The 18,062-nt window shown below is 58.7% G+C and overlaps 1 protein-coding gene across 1 annotated transcript; it reads left to right on the forward strand.

Annotated features, from left to right (window-relative positions):
* The first annotated feature begins 4,178 nt into the window (after window positions 1-4,178).
* On the forward strand, window positions 4,179-16,947 carry VEGFA (vascular endothelial growth factor A). The gene is made up of 8 exons (XM_045842791.1): window positions 4,179-4,206; window positions 5,542-5,590; window positions 8,661-8,857; window positions 9,587-9,663; window positions 9,999-10,028; window positions 11,857-11,928; window positions 13,055-13,186; window positions 15,023-16,947. Exons 2-8 carry the CDS (start codon window positions 5,560-5,562, stop codon window positions 15,042-15,044), a joined length of 561 nt encoding a protein of 186 aa, XP_045698747.1. The 5' UTR covers window positions 4,179-4,206; window positions 5,542-5,559; the 3' UTR covers window positions 15,045-16,947.
* The last annotated feature ends 1,115 nt before the right edge of the window (window positions 16,948-18,062 follow it).

Raw genomic sequence — 18,062 nt, forward strand, 5'->3', positions numbered from 1 at the left:
GTGCAGGGCTTTGAAGGAAGGGAGAGGAGGAGAGCGGAAGAGAGAGAAGAGAGGCAGCCAACTGGGAGAAGGTGGCAAGGGATCCTGGGGGGTCTGGGGGTGCTGAGGACAACTTCCCAACTCTGTTCAGAAGAGAAGAGAAGAGAAGCTGTGAGCCTGGGTTGGAGCTGATGGAAGCCTTGGCCCCCAGCCTGGTGGGAGCTCCGGGCAGCTGGCCTACAGACGTTCCTTAGTGCTGGAGAGTAGGTTTGAATCATCACTTAGGCCCTGGCCTCCATCCGCCCCACGAGCGCCCCTGGCCTCAGTTTCCTGGCAACATCTGGGTGAGGGGGGGAGCAGATACAAGGGCCTCTGTCTGACCAGCTGCCTTTTCCTTTGGGCCCTGCCAGACTCCACCGTGCATACGTGGTCTCCAACAGGTCCACTTCCATCTGGGCTACTGACTAACCCCAGAACCACATGCTTTTCGTTCTCATCCCCCAAATTTGGTGCCAAATAATTCTCCCCAGGGAAACCTCCCTGGATACTTCCCAAAGGACTCTGGTCACCCCAGCCTGTTGGCTGCAGCTAACTCTGGTGAGGGCTCCAGATGGGCACATTGTCTAGGTGGATACACCAGGCCCTCTGTGGCTATCACTGGGCTCTCTGAACATGGGGACCATTCCAGTCTAAAAAATGCCACTCTTCGAGAGATCAGAAATGGGGGCGGCCCGGGGTAATTTTTCATCCTCATCCTGAGGCCCATTCCCTCTTGAGCCAGAGCTGGGGTGTGCAGACGGTAGTCACTAGGGGGCGCTCGGTCACCACTGGGAAGCTGGGTGAAATGGGTTGAGCAGCGTCTGCGTGAGGACGCGTGAGAGTGAGAGTGTGTGCGTGTGGGGAGAGGAAGCTGAGAGTGTTGGAGGTGGGGTGAAGGCCAGGGGTTACCCCAGGATTCCAGTAGATCTGTTTTTCCCTATCTCTATTATTTCCTGTCCGATCCCCACGCCCCCTCCAATATTCCCAGCAAAGGAGAACAGCTTTCTAGTCCTTTCCGCACATAAACCTCACTTTCGTGTTCCCGCTCGTCAAAGCCGCGAGTGAGACTCAGGGCAAAGGGGGGACGGATGGGTAATTTTCAGGCTGTGAAGCTTGGTGGGGGCCGAGCTTTCCCTTTACTGGGGTGGATGGGGGGAGGGGGCATAGGCTTCACTAGGTATCCCCAGGGGAAGGAAGCGCCTGGGGGTCGAGCCGAACACCAAGCGGCTCGAGGCGAAGGGCTATGGCTCCGCCTGGGGGCGTGTCGGAGGCGGGGTCAGGCGGGCGGGGAGGAGTCAGACCTTTTTTTTTGGGGCGGCTGGTAGCGGTGAGGAGCGCAGAGGCTTGGGGCAGCCAGGCTGCGGGGAGGCCGCAGCGCCGGGGGCAAGTAGAGCCGGCAGCAGCGGCGCTTGGTCGGAAGACGCGGCGGCGGCGGCGAGGCAGACGAATCCGCGGAGTCACCAGTCAGGGGGTCTCCGCACTGGAATATGATTTTCATTTATCCAGGGTTTATCCTCCTTTTTTCTTCAACATTTTAAAAGACCGTATTCTTTTCCGTTTTAATTTATTTTTGCTTCCCATTCCCCGCTTAAATCGGGCCGACCGTTTGGGGAGATTGCTTCTGCACTTCCCAATCACTCCGGATTTTGGAAACCAGCAGAGAGAAGAAAGAGATAGCAAGAGCTCCGGAGAGAAGTCGAGGAAGAGAGAGAGACCGGGTCAGAGAGCGCGCGCGGGAGAGCGAGTGACGAGAGGGACAGGGGTAAAGTGAGTGACCTGCTTTTGGGGGTGACCGCCAGAGCGCGGCGTGAGCCCTCTCTCTCAGGATCCCGCATCAGACCAGCAGCGCTGACCGACAGACAGACAGACACCGCCCCCCGCCCCAGCACCCACCTCCTCCGCGGCCAGCGGCCGACGGTGGACGCGGCGGCGAGCCGCGGGCAGGAGCCGGAGGCCGCGCTCGGAGGCGAGGTGGAGGGGGTCGGGGCTCGCGGCGTTGCACTGAAACTTTTGGTCCAACTTCTGGGCTGTTCTCGCTCCGGAGGAGCCGTGGTCCGCACCGGGGCAGCCGAGCCGAGCGGAACCGGGAGAAGTACTAACGCGGGCCGGGAGGAGCCCCAGTCCGAGGAGGGGGAGGAGGAAGAAGAGAAGGAAGAGGAGAGGGGGCCGCGGTGGCGACTAGGCTCTCGGAAGCCGGGCTCATGGACGGGTGAGGCGGCTGTGTGCGCAGACAGTGCTCCAGACGCGCGCGCGCCCCAGGCCCTGGCCCGGGCCTCGGATCGGGGAGGAAGAGGAGCTCGCCCAGGCGACGAAGAGAGCGGGCCGCCCCGCAGCCCGAGCCGGAGAGGGAGCTCAAGCCGCGCCGGCCCCGGCCGGGCCTCCGAAACCATGAACTTTCTGCTCTCTTGGGTGCATTGGAGCCTTGCCTTGCTGCTCTACCTCCATCATGCCAAGGTAAGCGGCAGTACCCGCCTGGCGCCTCGGGCAGCTGCGAGCGCCTCTCCCGGCTGGGGACGTGCGTGCGAGCGCGCGCGTGGGGGTTCCGTGCCCCACGCGGGTCCTTGGGCACCGGGCGCGCGGCTTCCCACTGTATCCTCTTACGTGTAGGGGGAGGGGGCGCGCGCTAGGTGGGAGGGCACCCGGATAGAGTCTCACCGCCCACGCGGGCCCTGCCCACCCACCAGAGTCACCGCACGTACGATCTGGGCCGACCCGCGGAGGGCGGGAGCCGCTGGAGGAGGCCGAGGGGGCTGGGCTTGCGCTGTCGCCGGCTGCTGAAGTTTGCTCCCCGCCGCTTGTCCCCGACGAACTGGAAGTCCGGGCAGCGGGGGCGGGAGCCGGAGCCCAGCGGGCAGGAGTGTGCTCGGACCTTGGACCGAAGGAGGGCTGAGAGCTTGAAGGGGGCAGGGCGCAGGCGCAAGAGGGGGCTTGCTGTCACTGCCACCCCATCTCTTTGGCTCTCTCCACGAGTTTAGGAAAAGTTTTGGGGTGGATTGCTGCGGAGACCACCCCCTCCACCTCCGCCGGGCCACCTGTGCGGCACCACCCCGGTCGGTCCCCGCTCGCGTCCCGCTCGGTGCCCGCCCTCCCCCGCCCGGCCGGCCGGGCGCGCGCGGCGCGGAGCCGATTACATCAGCCCGGGCCTGGCCGGCCGCGTGTTCTCGGAGCCGCCGCGGCCCGAGCGGGGAGTCCCGAGCTGCGAGAGGCGCCCCTCCCCCCGCCGGCTCTCTGCGGGAAGGTGACCTCTCGAGGTAGCCCCAGCGGGAGGACCCGGAGAACCACCCTGTCCCTTCCAGCCGTCTCCAGACCTCACTCCCTGTGCTAAGGAGGAATCTCCTGACGCCCCTTCCCCATTTCCTCCCTGGCGTGAAGAGAAGCCCCGGCCCACCCTTTTATTTTCTTTTACTCCTCTCTGCTGAGAAGACCCGCCTAACCTCTCTCCAGCCCCAGAGTCCAGGGAAGGGATAATCTCTGTCCGAGATGCCAGGTCAGGGTGCCAGAGCCCACCAGGTGCATTGTCGAGACTCTACCTAAAGTCCCAGCTTAGTGACAGTCAGCTTCCCTCCCTTCCCCCACGCTTCCGAGTGAGTTGCGCTTAAGCTTTTATGCGAGTGGGCCAAGGGAGGGTTTAAAGAGTGTCATTACCCCGCTTTACACAGTTTGGAAAAACGATTTCAAATTTGCTGTTACATAGTGCGGAACTAACCCTCCCTGAACCTTTGGAAGGAGCTCCTGCCAGTCTTGCAAACACACTTTGTCCTAGTGAAATTAGACGTTGGAGCAGGAGCAGGTGGTTTCTTGCAACTTCATACTTGCCCAACCAACTTGATTCTCAAAGCCACCCAAGGGGTCATTTTCCACCTCTCCCTTAGACCTTCCCTCAGCCTGAGACTGCTCGTGGAGAGGCAGAAGGAAGGAAATGGGCTGGGGTCCCTGCTGCCACCTGAGTTCCTCAGACCCTGGCACAAAGGCTTCGGCTCCAGGCCTCCAAGTGGGGGTGGGGGTGGGGCTGGGGGTGGGGAAGAGTGGCCGACTGGCCACAGTGTGACCTTCAGAGGCCCCCAGAGAAGGGCACCTGGCCCCTCCCTGCACAGAACTGCACCTCCCTGTGCCCCCTGGCCTTGAGCGGGTATGAAGTTTTTGTTCACTTTCCTGGTTGCAGCCCAGGAGGAGTGGAGGGTGTACCTGGTTCGTAGGGGGAAGCCGCGGGGGGGGGGGGTCGTGGGATGGGTGAGGGGCTGAAGTGGAGACTCTGGGTGGCCCCCTGAGGGAGCTGCAGTTGGAGGCTATCCGGCTGAGAGTCTGGAAACTGTTATCTGACCTTGGCCCTGGGGGCAAGGCTGGGGGAACTGGGGTACATTGGGGGTGTGTGGGAAGGAGAGGGAGCCAGACAGACTGTGAGACTTCCTCTCAGTGGGTCTGCAGTTCTGTGGGTTAGCTCTGCTTTTCAGGATCTGCTGGAAAGAGGGGCAGGTGGGGTGGGTAGTTGGTGAGAAATGAAGACCCTCTGGAAGGGCTGAGGGAAGCCTGTACCCAGTGCTGTCAGGCCCACGTGGTTGGGCTTGTTGACCTTCACAGCTCCAGGGGAGAGGAGGACTCATCTGGTGGGGGTGGGGAGGGCTGGGGGAGGCTTCAGGCCTTGGTAGTGCAGGGGGCCCCCTAGGGGCTGGGCAATGTTAAGGCATAGAAGGCTTCCCTGGTTGCATTTGAGGAAGCTCCAGCTCCAGGTGAGAGGGACTTGGGGACCCCCCCCGCAGTGTGTGTGGGGGGGAGGAACCAGGGACCGAGATCGGAGTGTGAAGCCAGAAGTGTTGGAGCTGTATTCAGGCCCCGTGAGCTTTGTGCATGGGGGGGAACGCGGACTGTGCCCTCCCCCGGGGCTTCCTCCCAGGTTTTACCCTCCAGGCAACCTGTGAGTTTGTTGAATATTCCTGCAGCCTGAAGAGTTTGGATGGGGGAGGGTGATTGGTGCCCTTCAGTCCTCTACACCCCCTCCCTTCCCAGCAACAGCTCACCCTGGTATTTGTCACGTCAGCAGGAGAAGGTCACCATGTTGTTTTTCTGGCCCCCAGTCCCTCCTTCTTGCCCCAGTACAAATTTGTCCTTTTTGACCTTAATACTTACCTGTGGCTTTGGACCAAGGAGTCAGGGGGCCTGAGAGGATTCACTTCTTTTAGCTCAGCTGTTTCCCAGAGGGAACTGTGGGCCAGAGGGAATTGAGAATGGGCAGAGGGAACTGTGGGGAAGGGGCAAGGACCTGGACATTCTGGTGTTTTCCTACTGCGTTTTGAGTGCCTCCCCCGCTCCCCAACACACACAATGTCTGGTCAGTCTGTATCTTCTTTGGCTTTAGAATTGGAGCAGCCCAGGGGGTAAGCAGGCTCTGTGCTTGGGGAAGCCTTGGAGAAGCCAGAGGCTGTGGGCTGGAAGGGCCGAGGGCTGGGAGGAGGAAGCAGGGGCAGGGTGGCTAGGCCTGGGTCCCCCTGCACATGCCCATGTCTCACTCTTCTGTTTTGTCTGTAGTGGTCCCAGGCTGCGCCCATGGCAGAAGGAGAGCAGAAAGCCCACCAAGGTGAGTCCTCCTGCCTCTAGGATGGGGTCCCTCGACTCCTCCTGGGGTTGGGTGGGGAGGCCCAGTTCCTTCTTTTATGGTCTGTGACAGGGACCAGGAATGGATGAAATTAACCCTTCCTTCTGGAGAACTCTCTTTCCTGTTCAGGCTGCTACTAGGGATAGGACTTCTACTGTTCTTTCCAGTAAAGTTTTCTTTGGAGAGGGAGCTGTGAGCACAGACCAGGACGGCGAACAATGTTCAAGGGTCCCAGATGTCCGTCTGCCTCCCCAGGGAGGATGGATCCTCCATGTTGCTTCCAACCCAGCATGTCTCACCAGCGGGGCCTTCGTGGAGGGGCTGTGGCCCTTGCTGTCCAGAGAGCTGGCTGTGCACGAGCTGGAGGTGCCGAGGGCCCAGCCTCATGGGACCCCGTCCCCCAGTTTGTGTGCCTTTGGGGTTAGAGAGAGAAAGCCCTAAGGCCTCCTTCTGCCCTCCTGGCGGAGGAGGTTTGGGTGCTGTGAACTTCCTTCCTGGGCCAGCAGAGGGCTGACTGTAGCTCCCCGGCGCCCCGCCCCCCTGCCCAAGTCCCGTCAGCCTGTCTGGCCTGCCTTTTGTTCGCCTCGTTTGGTGTGGGGAGCCTCCCATTGCTCTAGGGATGTCCAGGCTCTCTCCACTACTGCATGCGGCCTCCGCTCCAGCCTGGGGGAGAGGTGCCCAGTGCTACTCCCCCAGCTCCCCACCTCTGAGGGGGAAAGGCCCTGGGGTCTTCCTCCAGGTGAGGTTCCCTGACCTAAATCCTTTAGGCCCAGGGTAGTGGCCAAGGGCTTGTGATGATGCCCAGCCAGTTCATCCTCCCTCCTGGCCCGGGAACCCTTTTCTTGGCTCAGGGCCTGGCTTTCTGGCCACTCCAAGGCCTGTGCCACTGACAGGCCACCCGCTCCCAGTGTTCCCACCCCCTCAGCCTCCCAGTGGTCCCTGTGGCCTGAGAGAGGCAAGACAAATGGCCTTTGTTTGTTGGGGGGAAGTTGTCTCTGAGAAATAAGGAAAACCGCGGCAGCCCGACGTTGGAGCGTACTGTGTCCGCGCCCTGTGCAGCAGCAGGGTGGCTGGCCTCCTGTGGAGGCCGTGGCCAGGGTGCGCAGGGTGCTGGTGGAGCTGCCCGCTTCGCCTCCCCTCAGGCCTTGGGGATTCTAGGGAGCTCTTCCACGGAATTCTCATCCAGGGTCTTTTTACCCCGCACCGTCAGCCACCATGGCCCAGGCCAGTCTTTTCCACTTTCCTGTCCTGCATGGGACCTATGGCCCGGAAGCCTGGGCTACCTCTGTCCCCAGCCACGACCAAGTATCATGTCACGGCTTCTTGATTAGTCATCTTCTTCAGTGTAGATTTGGCCTAAAAAAGGACTTCTTCAGAACCCTGGTCTTGCTTACATTCTTTTTGATGATGCTTTACCTTAGCCCTTTTGGGGTGGAGAAGAATTCTGTGCCCATTGCCTGGATTGGGGAAGTAGAGACCTCAGGCAAGGCCTGGGGCTGGCTTGGGGGCCCTCAGTGCTTTCTGTGCTCCTGCCTGTGGCCTCCCCCACCCACTTCCCCTCAACTCTCTAGCCCCTCTCCAGCCCCCTGTGGTGCACCCCTGGAGTGGGGGGGGGGGGCTCCGGCCCCTGGGGAGAGGTAACCTTGGTGAGGCTGTGAACCTGTGTTACCTGGGCTGAGGAAAGGGAGCTTGTTTGGGAGGCCGGAAATGGAAGGCAGAATCCCGCATTTCTGCCTCTGTTTCAGTATCTCTAGACATCGGCCCAGCCCGCTTACATAGATGTGCAGAGTCGGAGGCGCAGAGAGGGAGGGACTGGCCCGCGGCCACACCAAGTCATGGCTGGAGCCTGCCTCTCGCTGACTGGGTGCTGCTCTTTCCTCCTGTCTAAGGGAAACTCATTTCAGGAACGGGATTGCTGTGTGTGTGGTGGCGGGGGGTGGGGGGACGGTGATAGGGAGTGGCAGGCTGGGCCACAATTTGGAGTAGTCATTCCACAGTCCTGAGTTTATTTATTCTCAAGGGCCCGCCCCTGTGGCCCAGAATTACCCCTTCATGCTCCAATGCACCTCAGGCTCCACCGCCAGCCTGGGAAGCTGTCTTTGCCCTGGTCTCCCTCCAGATCAGCTTCTAGATGTGCTCCGTGGCTGCAGTGGCAGCACCGTTTTTTCCATGATGCAAGCAGTTTGCCCTCTTGGGCGGGGTTATCGGCGGCTGGCAGTGCCTGCACCGCATGCCCGCCCACTGCCACCTGCTGATTCCAGGCAGCCCTGGACCTGTGCTGCTGGCCCCTGCCCCCTCAGCCCGTGTCTGGGGAGGGGTCTGGCAGGTGACAAGGTGCCCTAAAGCCTCCCCTCTGTTTTCATATGGCAACCACTAGGGAAGGCTTTGGTGTCGGAGCTGATTTTAACTCTACCACTTACTAGCCGCAAGGTGTGGGGGCAAGCTACTCAGCCTCTGAGAGCCTCCAGTTCCCCATTTGTAAAATGGAGGTCCCACTGGAACCTCATAGTAGAGGATCATCCAAGAGGACAGCTATGGACTGCTGGACACCGTGCCCAGCCACATGCTCCTTAAATGGTTGTTGGTAGGTTGATAGGGCATGGCTGTGGCTGTGGAGAGGTTGTATGGAAATGGGGGGTAGGTTGGCCAAGCTGGCTGTTGCCCTTTATCACGGGAGGCTTAGAGCACCCCCACAGGTATACTGCTACTCAGACCATCCTCCGGCAGCAGGGTAGGCCCAGGAACTGGCGTGGCTGTCATGGCGAGGCAGGCGGGGAGGGGGATCAGGTATGGCAGGCCGTCTCCCGTGGAGCCTGGCAGCACCCTGCCGCCTGTGGCATAGAAACAGGCCGTCTGCAGTGTTGACAGAATGCTGAGGGGAGGACTCCCACCACAGCTGGAGGGACTTAAGTTCAAATTGTGGAAGGACTTGCCCAATAGTGGGTACCTCTCACGGAAACCCTGAGGAGTGGCCTTACAGAGCCCGGTGGAGCTAGGGGTGGCCGTCTTTTGTGTGAGCTGCTGGTCTGATGTTTCATTCCCTCCCACACAGTGGTGAAGTTCATGGATGTCTACCAGCGCAGCTACTGCCGCCCGATCGAGACCCTGGTAGACATCTTCCAGGAGTACCCCGATGAGATCGAGTACATCTTCAAGCCATCGTGCGTGCCCCTGATGCGGTGCGGGGGCTGCTGCAACGACGAGGCCCTGGAGTGTGTGCCCACGGAGGAGTTCAACATCACCATGCAGGTGGGTGCCTGGGAGGAGCAGGGGCAGGAGGATGCTTGAGAGGAAGAGCCAGACTTGCCTTTTCAGCTCCTGACCCTGAGTCAGCCAGGGGAGGTGTGAGGGCTCTTGTCACTTTGGGAGAAGAGATGCCTGCATTGCCCAGCCCAGGTTCTCAGCAAGCCCCAACCACCTCCTCCTCCCTCACCTTTGCCCCCTGGGTTCGAGAGGAGGGGACATCTGTGATGGGAGCCTGTCTTGCCCTCCATCCCTCTTTGGGGCTCTGTTTGGGAAACTGGGTGAGCATGGTGTGTGGGGAGTTTCAAAGCCAGGTGTTTGGTGCTGCCTGGCAACAGGGTCCATATCAGCCTGGACAGGGTGGTGGGAGAGAGCTCTGAGACCCTAGGGTGAGGGTCTCTTAGGTTGCTACCAGGGTCAGGGTGAGGCCTAGAAGGGATGAAAGGAGGGGAGGGATGGGGAATGGCAAGAACCTAGGACCTGAATTCCCAGCCTGGCCAACCCTTGCAGCTGGGTCTGCCCTCAAGAGGAGCAGGGGCTCCTTGAGGTCAGCAGGGCTGGGGGAGTTGGGATGGGCCCGAGGCTCTTTCTGGTAGAGCCCCTGGTCCGCCTACCTCCACCACCCATCCCTGCTCTGCAGAACCCCTGGGTGCTGAGTGGCAGGAGCCACAGGGGTGTCCCACCTGGGTATGGCTGGCTGGGTCACTAACCTCTGTGATACGCTTTCTCTTCTAGATTATGCGGATCAGAATTCACAAAGTCCAGCACATAGGAGAGATGAGCTTCCTACAGCACAGCAAATGTGAATGCAGGTGAGGATGGAGTCACGGGTTGAATCATTCGGCAGATGGCTGTCTGCTCTGTGCTAGGGTTCTGCACGTTCTGCGTGTTAACCCGTTTCCACTTTCCAAGTGCCTTGGGCATTTCAGTTTTATGTCAGTGTGCCTCAGTTTCCACACCTGTAAAGTGGGTACAATAATAGTACGTACCTCATACCATTGTTATAAGGGTTGAGTTATATGTAAAGAGATTAAAACTGTATCTATCATAGGTACACTGTTGTTTTTATTAATATTAGTACAGTTACTGTCATTGCCATCTGAACCCCTCTCTGTTTTGTTCTTTTCTCTTTCTCTGCCCACTGCAGACCAAAGAAAGACAGAGCGAGGCAAGAAAAGTAAGTGGCCATGACTTGAGTTCTCCTTCTCCTTGCCTGGTTTTCTTGGTTTGGGCTCTCGGCTTCCTCTGTCGGGGTCTGACGGCTCCACCGGGTCCAGGAGCTGGCCTCACGAGGACATGCGGTGGCAGCAGTGGGATGGGGCAAGTCCAGGACTGCGGCTCCTGACTTAGTGACAAGACCCGGCTGGGAGCCTGGCGCTTTGTTCGGGAGGGGCGACGTGTTCCGGGTCTCTGGGGCATCCCTGGCCAGGACGTGTGGTTTTGGTGTGTGGAGGGGCAGCGTGCACACTGGCTCCCTGGCTCGCTGCGGCCTCCCGTCACCCACCCGCGGTGGGGAGAGGGAGTGGGTGGCAGAGAGGCCCGCTTCTGTGCATCCCGGGAAATGGCCTCTGCGGCGGCCGCTGTGGTGGTGCAACTGGCTTTGGGGCCGGCTGGGGTGTTTTCCTGGTGCTTGCCCTCCTGTTAGAGTGAGGCCGGCCAGAGACACTCAACCCTCTTGGCAGGAAGAAAGAACTGATTGAATTGTTCGTGGTCATTTTCTGAGGCTTCCATTGCTCAGTGTGGAGGGTCGAGAGACAGGATGAAGCGGGGGCAGAGGGCAAGGTCTGGGGCGGTGAGCCTTTGAGGCAGGTGAGTAGCTCGCCTGGGGGAGGAGTCTGCAGGAAGAGACTGAGAGAGAGCATCTGTGCCCTTCCCTCCCCACTCCCCCCACCCTGCCTGCCCAGTATTCTGGAGACATCGAAGTCCCCCAGGCCTCAGCCCCTTTCCTCTTCTCTGAGTCCCCAACTTCCAGGATTCGTCTGGCTACTAGAGAGAGAAGAGGGAGAGTGGGCGTGTGTGTGTCAGGACTGTCCTCCTTTTAGCGTTTTCTCTGAACAAGAGGGAATAGCCTTGCCCCTCTCCCCAGCCCCTTCCTCCTTTCCTGTCCTGTGGCAGACATTCTGAGGGGCACCCTCGGGGTCTGGCTGGTGAGGAGAGTGCTGGTTCCCTTGACAGTGCCGGGCTTCAGCCTGCCCCCCTTGCGCTCTCCCCAAGTGCCTGCTTTTCCCACAGGGAGAGTGGGGGGCTTGCCTGGACTCAGAAGGGAGTCTGGTGAGATGGAGTAGCAGGCTTTGACAGGCTGGGGAGAGAGCTCTCTGCCAAGTGACGCCCAGGCGCCTCCTCCCCACGCCTCCCTAACGCCCACTCCGCCCTCCTGCCAGCGTGCCCGGGGCTCTGAGGACACCCAGCCCCATCTCAGCCCAGGTTATGGCTCAGGCGGGCTGATGCCTTTTATGTGCCATCCTTGGTTTTGTGCCAGCCCCCAGTGGAGCTGCTCCCCTCATTCGCAGAGGCAGGACCCCTGGAGGGACCCTTTTGCTATTGCACTTGGAAATGAAGACAGAAGGTGCCTGAGGCACAACCAGCAAGTCTCCTCCCTGCCCCCTGTCAAATCAGGTCTCTGACCTCACCCAACTCTAGAGGCCTACCTTTTACAGCGCCCACACCCCGACCTTCAGGGTCAGACTTATACAGGGTCTCTGGGCTAAGAGCCTGGGGCCAGGTGCCACCGTGAGCATGGAGGCCTTGGGGCCTGTGCACTCCAGCCAGCCTCTGCTCCCCACCCGAAGCCCTGCCCAGGGCTGGGTTTGCCACCCCAGGGTGGCCAAAGTGAGCGGAAGGAGCCATCCATCTGATGCTTGCGGCCCCGACCCGTGAGTGCGAGCAAGCTCTCCCCAGAGCCCACCTGCCTCTGTCCCCCAGCATGTCCTGTGCCCTGCCTTCCTCACAGCTGCTTTTCCTCTCCCCTGCCCCCACCCCTCTGGCTCTGTTTTTTTATTTTCCAGAAAATCAGTTCGAGGAAAGGGAAAGGGGCAAAAGAGAAAGCGCAAGAAATCCCGGTATAAATCCTGGAACTTGTACGTGGTGCCTCTGCTGTCTCCTTCCCTGAGCCTCCCCAGAGCCCCCAGTCTAACTCCCGCTCACAGGACCTCTTAATCCTCCATGCCTCCTTGCTCCCTCCCTGGCTCTCATCCTCCCCTCTGCCCCAGCCCCTCCCTCCCTCCCTCCCTCCCTCCCTCCCTCTCCCTCTCTCTCTCTCTCTCTCACTCCACTAATTGGCACCGATGGGTAGATGTGGTGGTGGTGTTGCTGGTCCCAGGCTGGGGGTGGGTGGGTGGGCGGCATGGGCCTGGAGGAATCAGGGAGGGGCTCTGGCCGGCTGGGCACTGCCTGTCTCACCCACTAGGCATTGGTGGCAGGCTGTGTCGGCGTGGGTGCCCGGCACTGGCGCCTGGGCACCAGCTGACCGCCACTGCTCTAGGCTTCTGTGCATGTCTGGGAGCCGAGGGTGGTAAGGAGGGCAGACGTGGTGTGAGGAGTGGGCTTGGATGACATGGGGCAGCTTGTTGCTGGCTGAAGGAGCAGGTCGGGTGGGGTCAAGCACCATCTGGTGCCCCCGCTCATGGACTCGGAGCTTCTGGAGGGGATCCTCCTATTGTGGCCCAACGCATGGTGCCCACAGAGGCCTCCCTGTGGGGCGGCAGCTTCCTCTGGGCCGGAGGCCGTGGTGGGCCCCGCTCTGGGCCCTTTGGCCGCCAGTGGCCGGGCCTGTCGTCACACCCTGTGTCAGCCCACCTGTGGTGGAGGGGCCTGGGGGTGAGCCCTCGCACAGGGAGAAGGTGGCCCCCGATTGCTGCCCCTGGCAGGTGAAGAGTCAGGTGTGCTCTCTTTGGGGCAGAGCTGCTGGGGCCCTGCGGCCTGAGACTTGCACGCGTCCCCCCCGGGACGGCCCTCTCCTCGCACTCTCTGCCCGTCTGTGCCCGCCTCTCCCGCGGGCAGGCTTCCTCGCCAGCGCTGCCTCTTTCTGCTGCGCTCTCTGTCTTCCACTGCAGCGCTCGCCCCTTCCAGGGCGTGGAAGGGCGTGGGGTCCCACAAGCCAGGTGGGGGCCCTGCTGCGCATACGTTAGAGGGTGTTGCATGGTTTTTTTTCTCTCTCTCTGCTGACGCTCTAGCTTAGATGTCTTTCCTTTTGCCTTTTTGCAGTCCCTGTGGGCCTTGCTCAGAGCGGAGAAAGCATTTGTTTGTACAAGATCCGCAGACGTGTAAATGTTCCTGCAAAAACACAGACTCACGTTGCAAGGCGAGGCAGCTTGAGTTAAACGAACGTACTTGCAGGTTGGTTCCCAGAGGGCAAGCGAGTCAGAGAGGGGCTTCACACAGAGCTGGAGAGAGAGAGAGAGAGAGAGCGAGAGCGAGCGAGCGAGAGAGAGAGAGAGAGCGGGTACCTGAGAAGGGCCAGCTGCTTGCTTGGCTTCTAGCTGCCTGCCTGGTGACTACTACCTTCTTGGCTCTCGCGGTGGGTGGCAGGTGCTGGCCTGGCCTGACAGGGCCCCCTCAGAGGTTGCCCTGGTTGACTGAGTGGGTAGACTGGTGTGGCTTAATGTGGTGGTGTGGACGCAAGCTGAGTGTTGTGTCCCGTGGCCCTGCTCGTGGTGGCTGTTTGTCTTGATACTGTGATTGCTACCTTCGCTGCTGTCATTGAGGACCCTTCCTGATGTGGGGGACATTGCAGACTGCAAAGTACAAGCACTCTCTGGGGGCCCTCACCCTCTGAAGTCTGCATCACTAGGATTCTCACCCCTCAGTGCCTCTCCATAGGAGGCACGGGTTGAGTCCCTCCTCATACTGGCCTCTGGAGGGCATGGGCCCTGGCTGTTGGTTTAGGGCGGGTAGGAGATTTAACATCTGGGGACAAAAGATTTCTTTAATACTCCAGTAGCTACGGCAACAACCCCTAAGAGCCCACATGTTTCAAATGCCCCAGGATGAACGGAGGGAAGGTCAATGCCCACTTTCCTAACTTTAGACTGTGAACCAACTCCTCACACATGGGCTCGGTTTTTATGTACCTGTGTGACCCCCTGCCAAGGCACCTGTACCTCCAAGGCATCTGTTCCTCGTCCACAGTGGGGATCACGGAAGTGTCAAGTGTGTGAGTGAACACATGAGCAAGTTTAGAGAGTGAAGGTCAGGAGCACAGGACCGTGACAGGTGGCTGGCAATCTTCGGATGCCTCACCTGGCGTTTATACCCGTCTGGCTTGTGCTCCAAGGCAGGGAGCCCTCCGGGCCAGTGTACGGGCCACCGAGGGAGAAGAGGCTTTTATGGGGGTACCCCAGGCAGGGCCAGGGTGTCCCCTGGCTAGTCCCGATGCTTCATTAACAAAGTCCCTGGGGTGTGGCTACCTCTTCCCACCCACCACGTTCCTGTACTTGTGGGTGTTCGAGGGACGCTGGGACCAGGCCTCAGGGTGTTGCTGTGGAGCTCTGTCTGTCTTGGTGGTGTGTGAAGACGGGAAGGGTATATTGGCGTTGGTGGTGGGGGCTCAGCCTAACTCTAGGAGTGGATGAGGGGGTCTCCACACCCCCTAGGAGCCTTGGGGGAGATGAGGGACTTGCCATTTTAGGGTTCTGTAGAGGTTACTCTGCAGAGAGACTGTCTGGGATGGGGTGTCTGAAGTGACCTGGTAGCTAACTGAAGTGGCCCCAGCTTCCTGAGACTTCCCCCAGGCTCTGGCTTGGCCGTACGGGGAAACTCAGCACCCCAATTAGAGGCTTAGGACCCCCATTCTCAGACTCAGAAGGGCAGGGCCTGCTCTGACCCCTCCTCTCAGTGGGGAGGGTGAAAGAGGATCAGCCCAGGGACAGGGATGCGACGAGAAACTTCCTGGCCTGCTCTGTTTCAGTGTGAGTAGCGCAGCCACCAGCTGCCTCTCCCACCCCCCTGTGAAACAGCACATGGGAGAGAAGAGGCAGCCTGGTGCCCAGGGTCTGCCGCTGCCAGTGAGCTCCAGAAAGACGAGGCTCGTAGCTGAGGCTGGGAGGGGGCGCGTGGAGAAGGGCGTTGTGCCCCCCCGCCTTCCTGGGCTGCCAGGTGGGGGAGGCTGCCTGCCTCGCCACCGGGTCCTGTCAGCTGGCCCTAACCCCCAGCCTCCGTTTCCACTCCCTGCAGATGTGACAAGCCGAGGCGGTGAGGCGGGCTGGAGGAAGGAACCGCCCTCAGGGTTTCGGGAACCAGACCTCTCACCAGGAAAGATGGATACAGAACGACTGATACAGAAACCACGCCGCTGCCACCACACCACCATCACCATTGACAGAACAATCCTTAATCCAGAAACCTGAAATGAAGGAAGAGGAGACTGCGCAGAGCACTTTGGGTCCGGAGGGCAAGACTCCGGCAGAAGCATTCCCGGGCGGGTGACCAAGCACGGTCCCTCTTGGAATTGGATTGCCATTTAATTTTTCTTGCTGCTAAATCACCGAGCCCGGTAGAGAGTTTTATTTCTGGGATTCCTGTAGACACACCCACATACATATGTTTATATATATATATATTATATATATAAAAATAAATATATATATTTTATATATATAAAATATATATATTCTTTTTTTTAAATTAACATTGCTAATGTTATTGGTGTCTTCACTGGATGTATTTGACTGCTGTGGACTTGAATTGGGAGGAGAATGTTCCCGTCCAGACCCCAACAAGGAAGAAGACGGGAGGAGGGACTCTGGCATGATCTTTTCGTCCCTCTTAGGGAAGCCAGTGTCCCCTCCCTTGCCTGGGAACATGCAAGGCCAGGGCATGGGGGCAAATTTGGCCTGCTTCTGGGAACACCGACAAACCCAGCCCTGGTTCTGAGCCTCTGCCCCAAGTCAGACGGACAGAAAGACAGACGGCAGGTGCAGGGACGAGGACGCTGGCTCTGACCAGGAGTTTGGGGAGCCTCAGGACACTGCTGTGCTTTGGGGATCCCTTTCACGTGCTGCACGGGCAACTGACCCCAGGGGCGCTGCCTGGAAGATTCGGGAGCCTGGGCAGCCTTCACCGACTCTCACTGGCCTCTGAGGTGCCCAGACGGCCACTGCCAGATGCCCCGGTGGAGAGAAGAGAGACACTGGTGGAAGAAGAGCCGCCCGACGACACTCGTCGTCAGCGGGAGGGGCCTCTTGCCTTGGCCGTGTGCCTGCTCCCCTTGCCGGGTGCAGCCCCGGGGGCCTGAAGTCCTCAGACCATTGAAACCACTAGTTCTGTCCCCCAGGAGACCTGGCTCTGTGTGTGTGAGTGGTTAACCCTCCTCTGCCCCCCTCCGACCCTTCCGCGGCACAGAGAGACAGGGCAGGATCCATGTGCCCGCCATGGAGGCAGAGAAAAGAGAAAGTGTTTTATATACGGTACTTATTTAATATCTCTTTTTAATTAGAAATTAAAACAGTTAATTTAATTAAAGAGTAGGGTTTTTTCAGTATTCTTGGTTAATATTTAATTTGAACTATTTATGAGATATATCTCTCTTGCTCTCTTCTTGCTCTCTCTTATTTGTACTGGTCTTTGTGTATAAAACTGATGTTTCCAATCTCTCTTCCCTGATCGGTGACAGTCACTAGCTTGTCCTGAACAGATATTTAATTTTGCTAACGCTCAGCTCCGCCCCACCCTTTCTTTCCCCCGGCTCCCCACCACACATTCCTTTGAAATAAGGTTTCAATATACATCTACATACTATATATATATTTGGCAATTTGTGTTTGTATATATATATATGTTTATGTATATATGTGATTCTGATAAAATAGACATTGCTATTCTGTTTTTTATATGTAAAAACAAAACAAGAAAAAATAGAGAATTCTACATACTAAATCTCTCTCCTTTTTTAATTTTAATATTTGTTATCATTTATTTATTGGTGCTACTGTTTATCCATAATAATTGTGGGGGAAAAGATATTAACATCACATCTTTGTCCCTAGTGCAGTTTTTCGAGATATTCCGTAGTACATATTTATTTTTAAACAGCAACAAAGAAATACAGATATATCTTTAAAAAAGCATTTTGTATTAAAGAATTTAATTCTGATCTCAAAGTTCCTCCTGGTTTCTCCTTCTCCATTGAATCTTTGTCCCAGACTTCCTCCTGCCCCTGTAGCTCCTCCCTCGGGGGACATGGCATTTGTCTCAGGCCTGGGAAGGGGGCCCCAGGCGCGTGTAGGACACACGGCATAACCTCCCTCACCATGCTGGGGGCCGGAGTCCTTCCGTGCTGGCTGGGCCGTCCCTGGGGAAACTGCCTGTTCTCTGCCGTGGTATAGCAGGGCAGGGCGCTCGGGGAACGGGCGGGAGAGAGAGCTCCGTAGACCGAGCCTGGGGCCCCACAGTGTGTCCTGCTACCTTAGGAATGGCGTGGTCCTGGCCCTGCACCTTGGTCAAGGAAGGAACTGGCCATGTGTCCGAGCCTGGGAAAGGGGAGGGGCTGGCTTTGGCCGTGGGGCCTTGTTGGCTGCAACGGGCTGGGATTGAGAAAGGGGCACTCTTGGGGGCCTGGACTCCAGTGTGTGCTTCAGCTTTACTTACTGAGCCCTGGAGTTCCTTGAGCCCCTGGAAGGTGGACCCACAGTTCTAGTTGCCCCTGAGGGTCCTGGGAAAGGTAGAAGCTGTCTGGGTCTTGGGAATTTCTGAGCAGTGCTTCCAAACCCATTTCCCTTCTACTGGGTCAGCCAGCACGCTAGTGCAATGGATGCTGTTAGGTCTAAGACAAGCTCCAACCCCTACCGATCTGGTGAGGAGACACAGAACTGCAAATCCATTAATAGAAAAATACACAAAATGTGATCGGGGCATCAGATCCAGCTTGGAGGTGGGGGATACATTAGGGGAGGCAGAGTCTGGGGATCTTCTCCTGACATCACCTCTAGGCTGGCCCTTAAAGAAGTCGAAGAAGACAGGACAGGGAGGGGAGGGTGGGAAGGTTGACGTGGACCTCCTGGGTGGAAGGGATAGTGTGGGCAAAGGCTTGGCAGGGAGTGGAGCGGGCAAGGGGCAGAGGCCGGATTGGTGGGGAGCCTGCAGTGCTGCCACCGGAGCCTACAACCTGACTGGCAGCTGAGTGATTTTGAACAGGGGGCACCCCAGCAGGGCGGCAGGCGGGGAGGCCAGCCAGAGGTTGTTGCGGTCCTCAGGGGGAGATGCCGAGGGTGGTGGT

Source organism: Phyllostomus hastatus, unplaced genomic scaffold, assembly GCF_019186645.2.
Source record: "Phyllostomus hastatus isolate PE091 unplaced genomic scaffold, TTU_PhHast_1.1 phas_contig_40, whole genome shotgun sequence".
In the NCBI taxonomy this organism is placed as follows: domain Eukaryota; kingdom Metazoa; phylum Chordata; class Mammalia; order Chiroptera; family Phyllostomidae; genus Phyllostomus; species Phyllostomus hastatus.

Bases quoted from the DNA above. Each gene is read 5' to 3' on its own strand.
- VEGFA (XM_045842791.1), top strand. From the start codon at position 5,560: ATGGCAGAAGGAGAGCAGAAAGCCCACCAAG. The intron at 5,591-8,660 runs GTGAGTCCTCCT...CCTCCCACACAG, and splicing joins AGAGCAGAAAGCCCACCAAG to TGGTGAAGTTCATGGATGTC. The intron at 8,858-9,586 runs GTGGGTGCCTGG...TTTCTCTTCTAG, and splicing joins AGTTCAACATCACCATGCAG to ATTATGCGGATCAGAATTCA.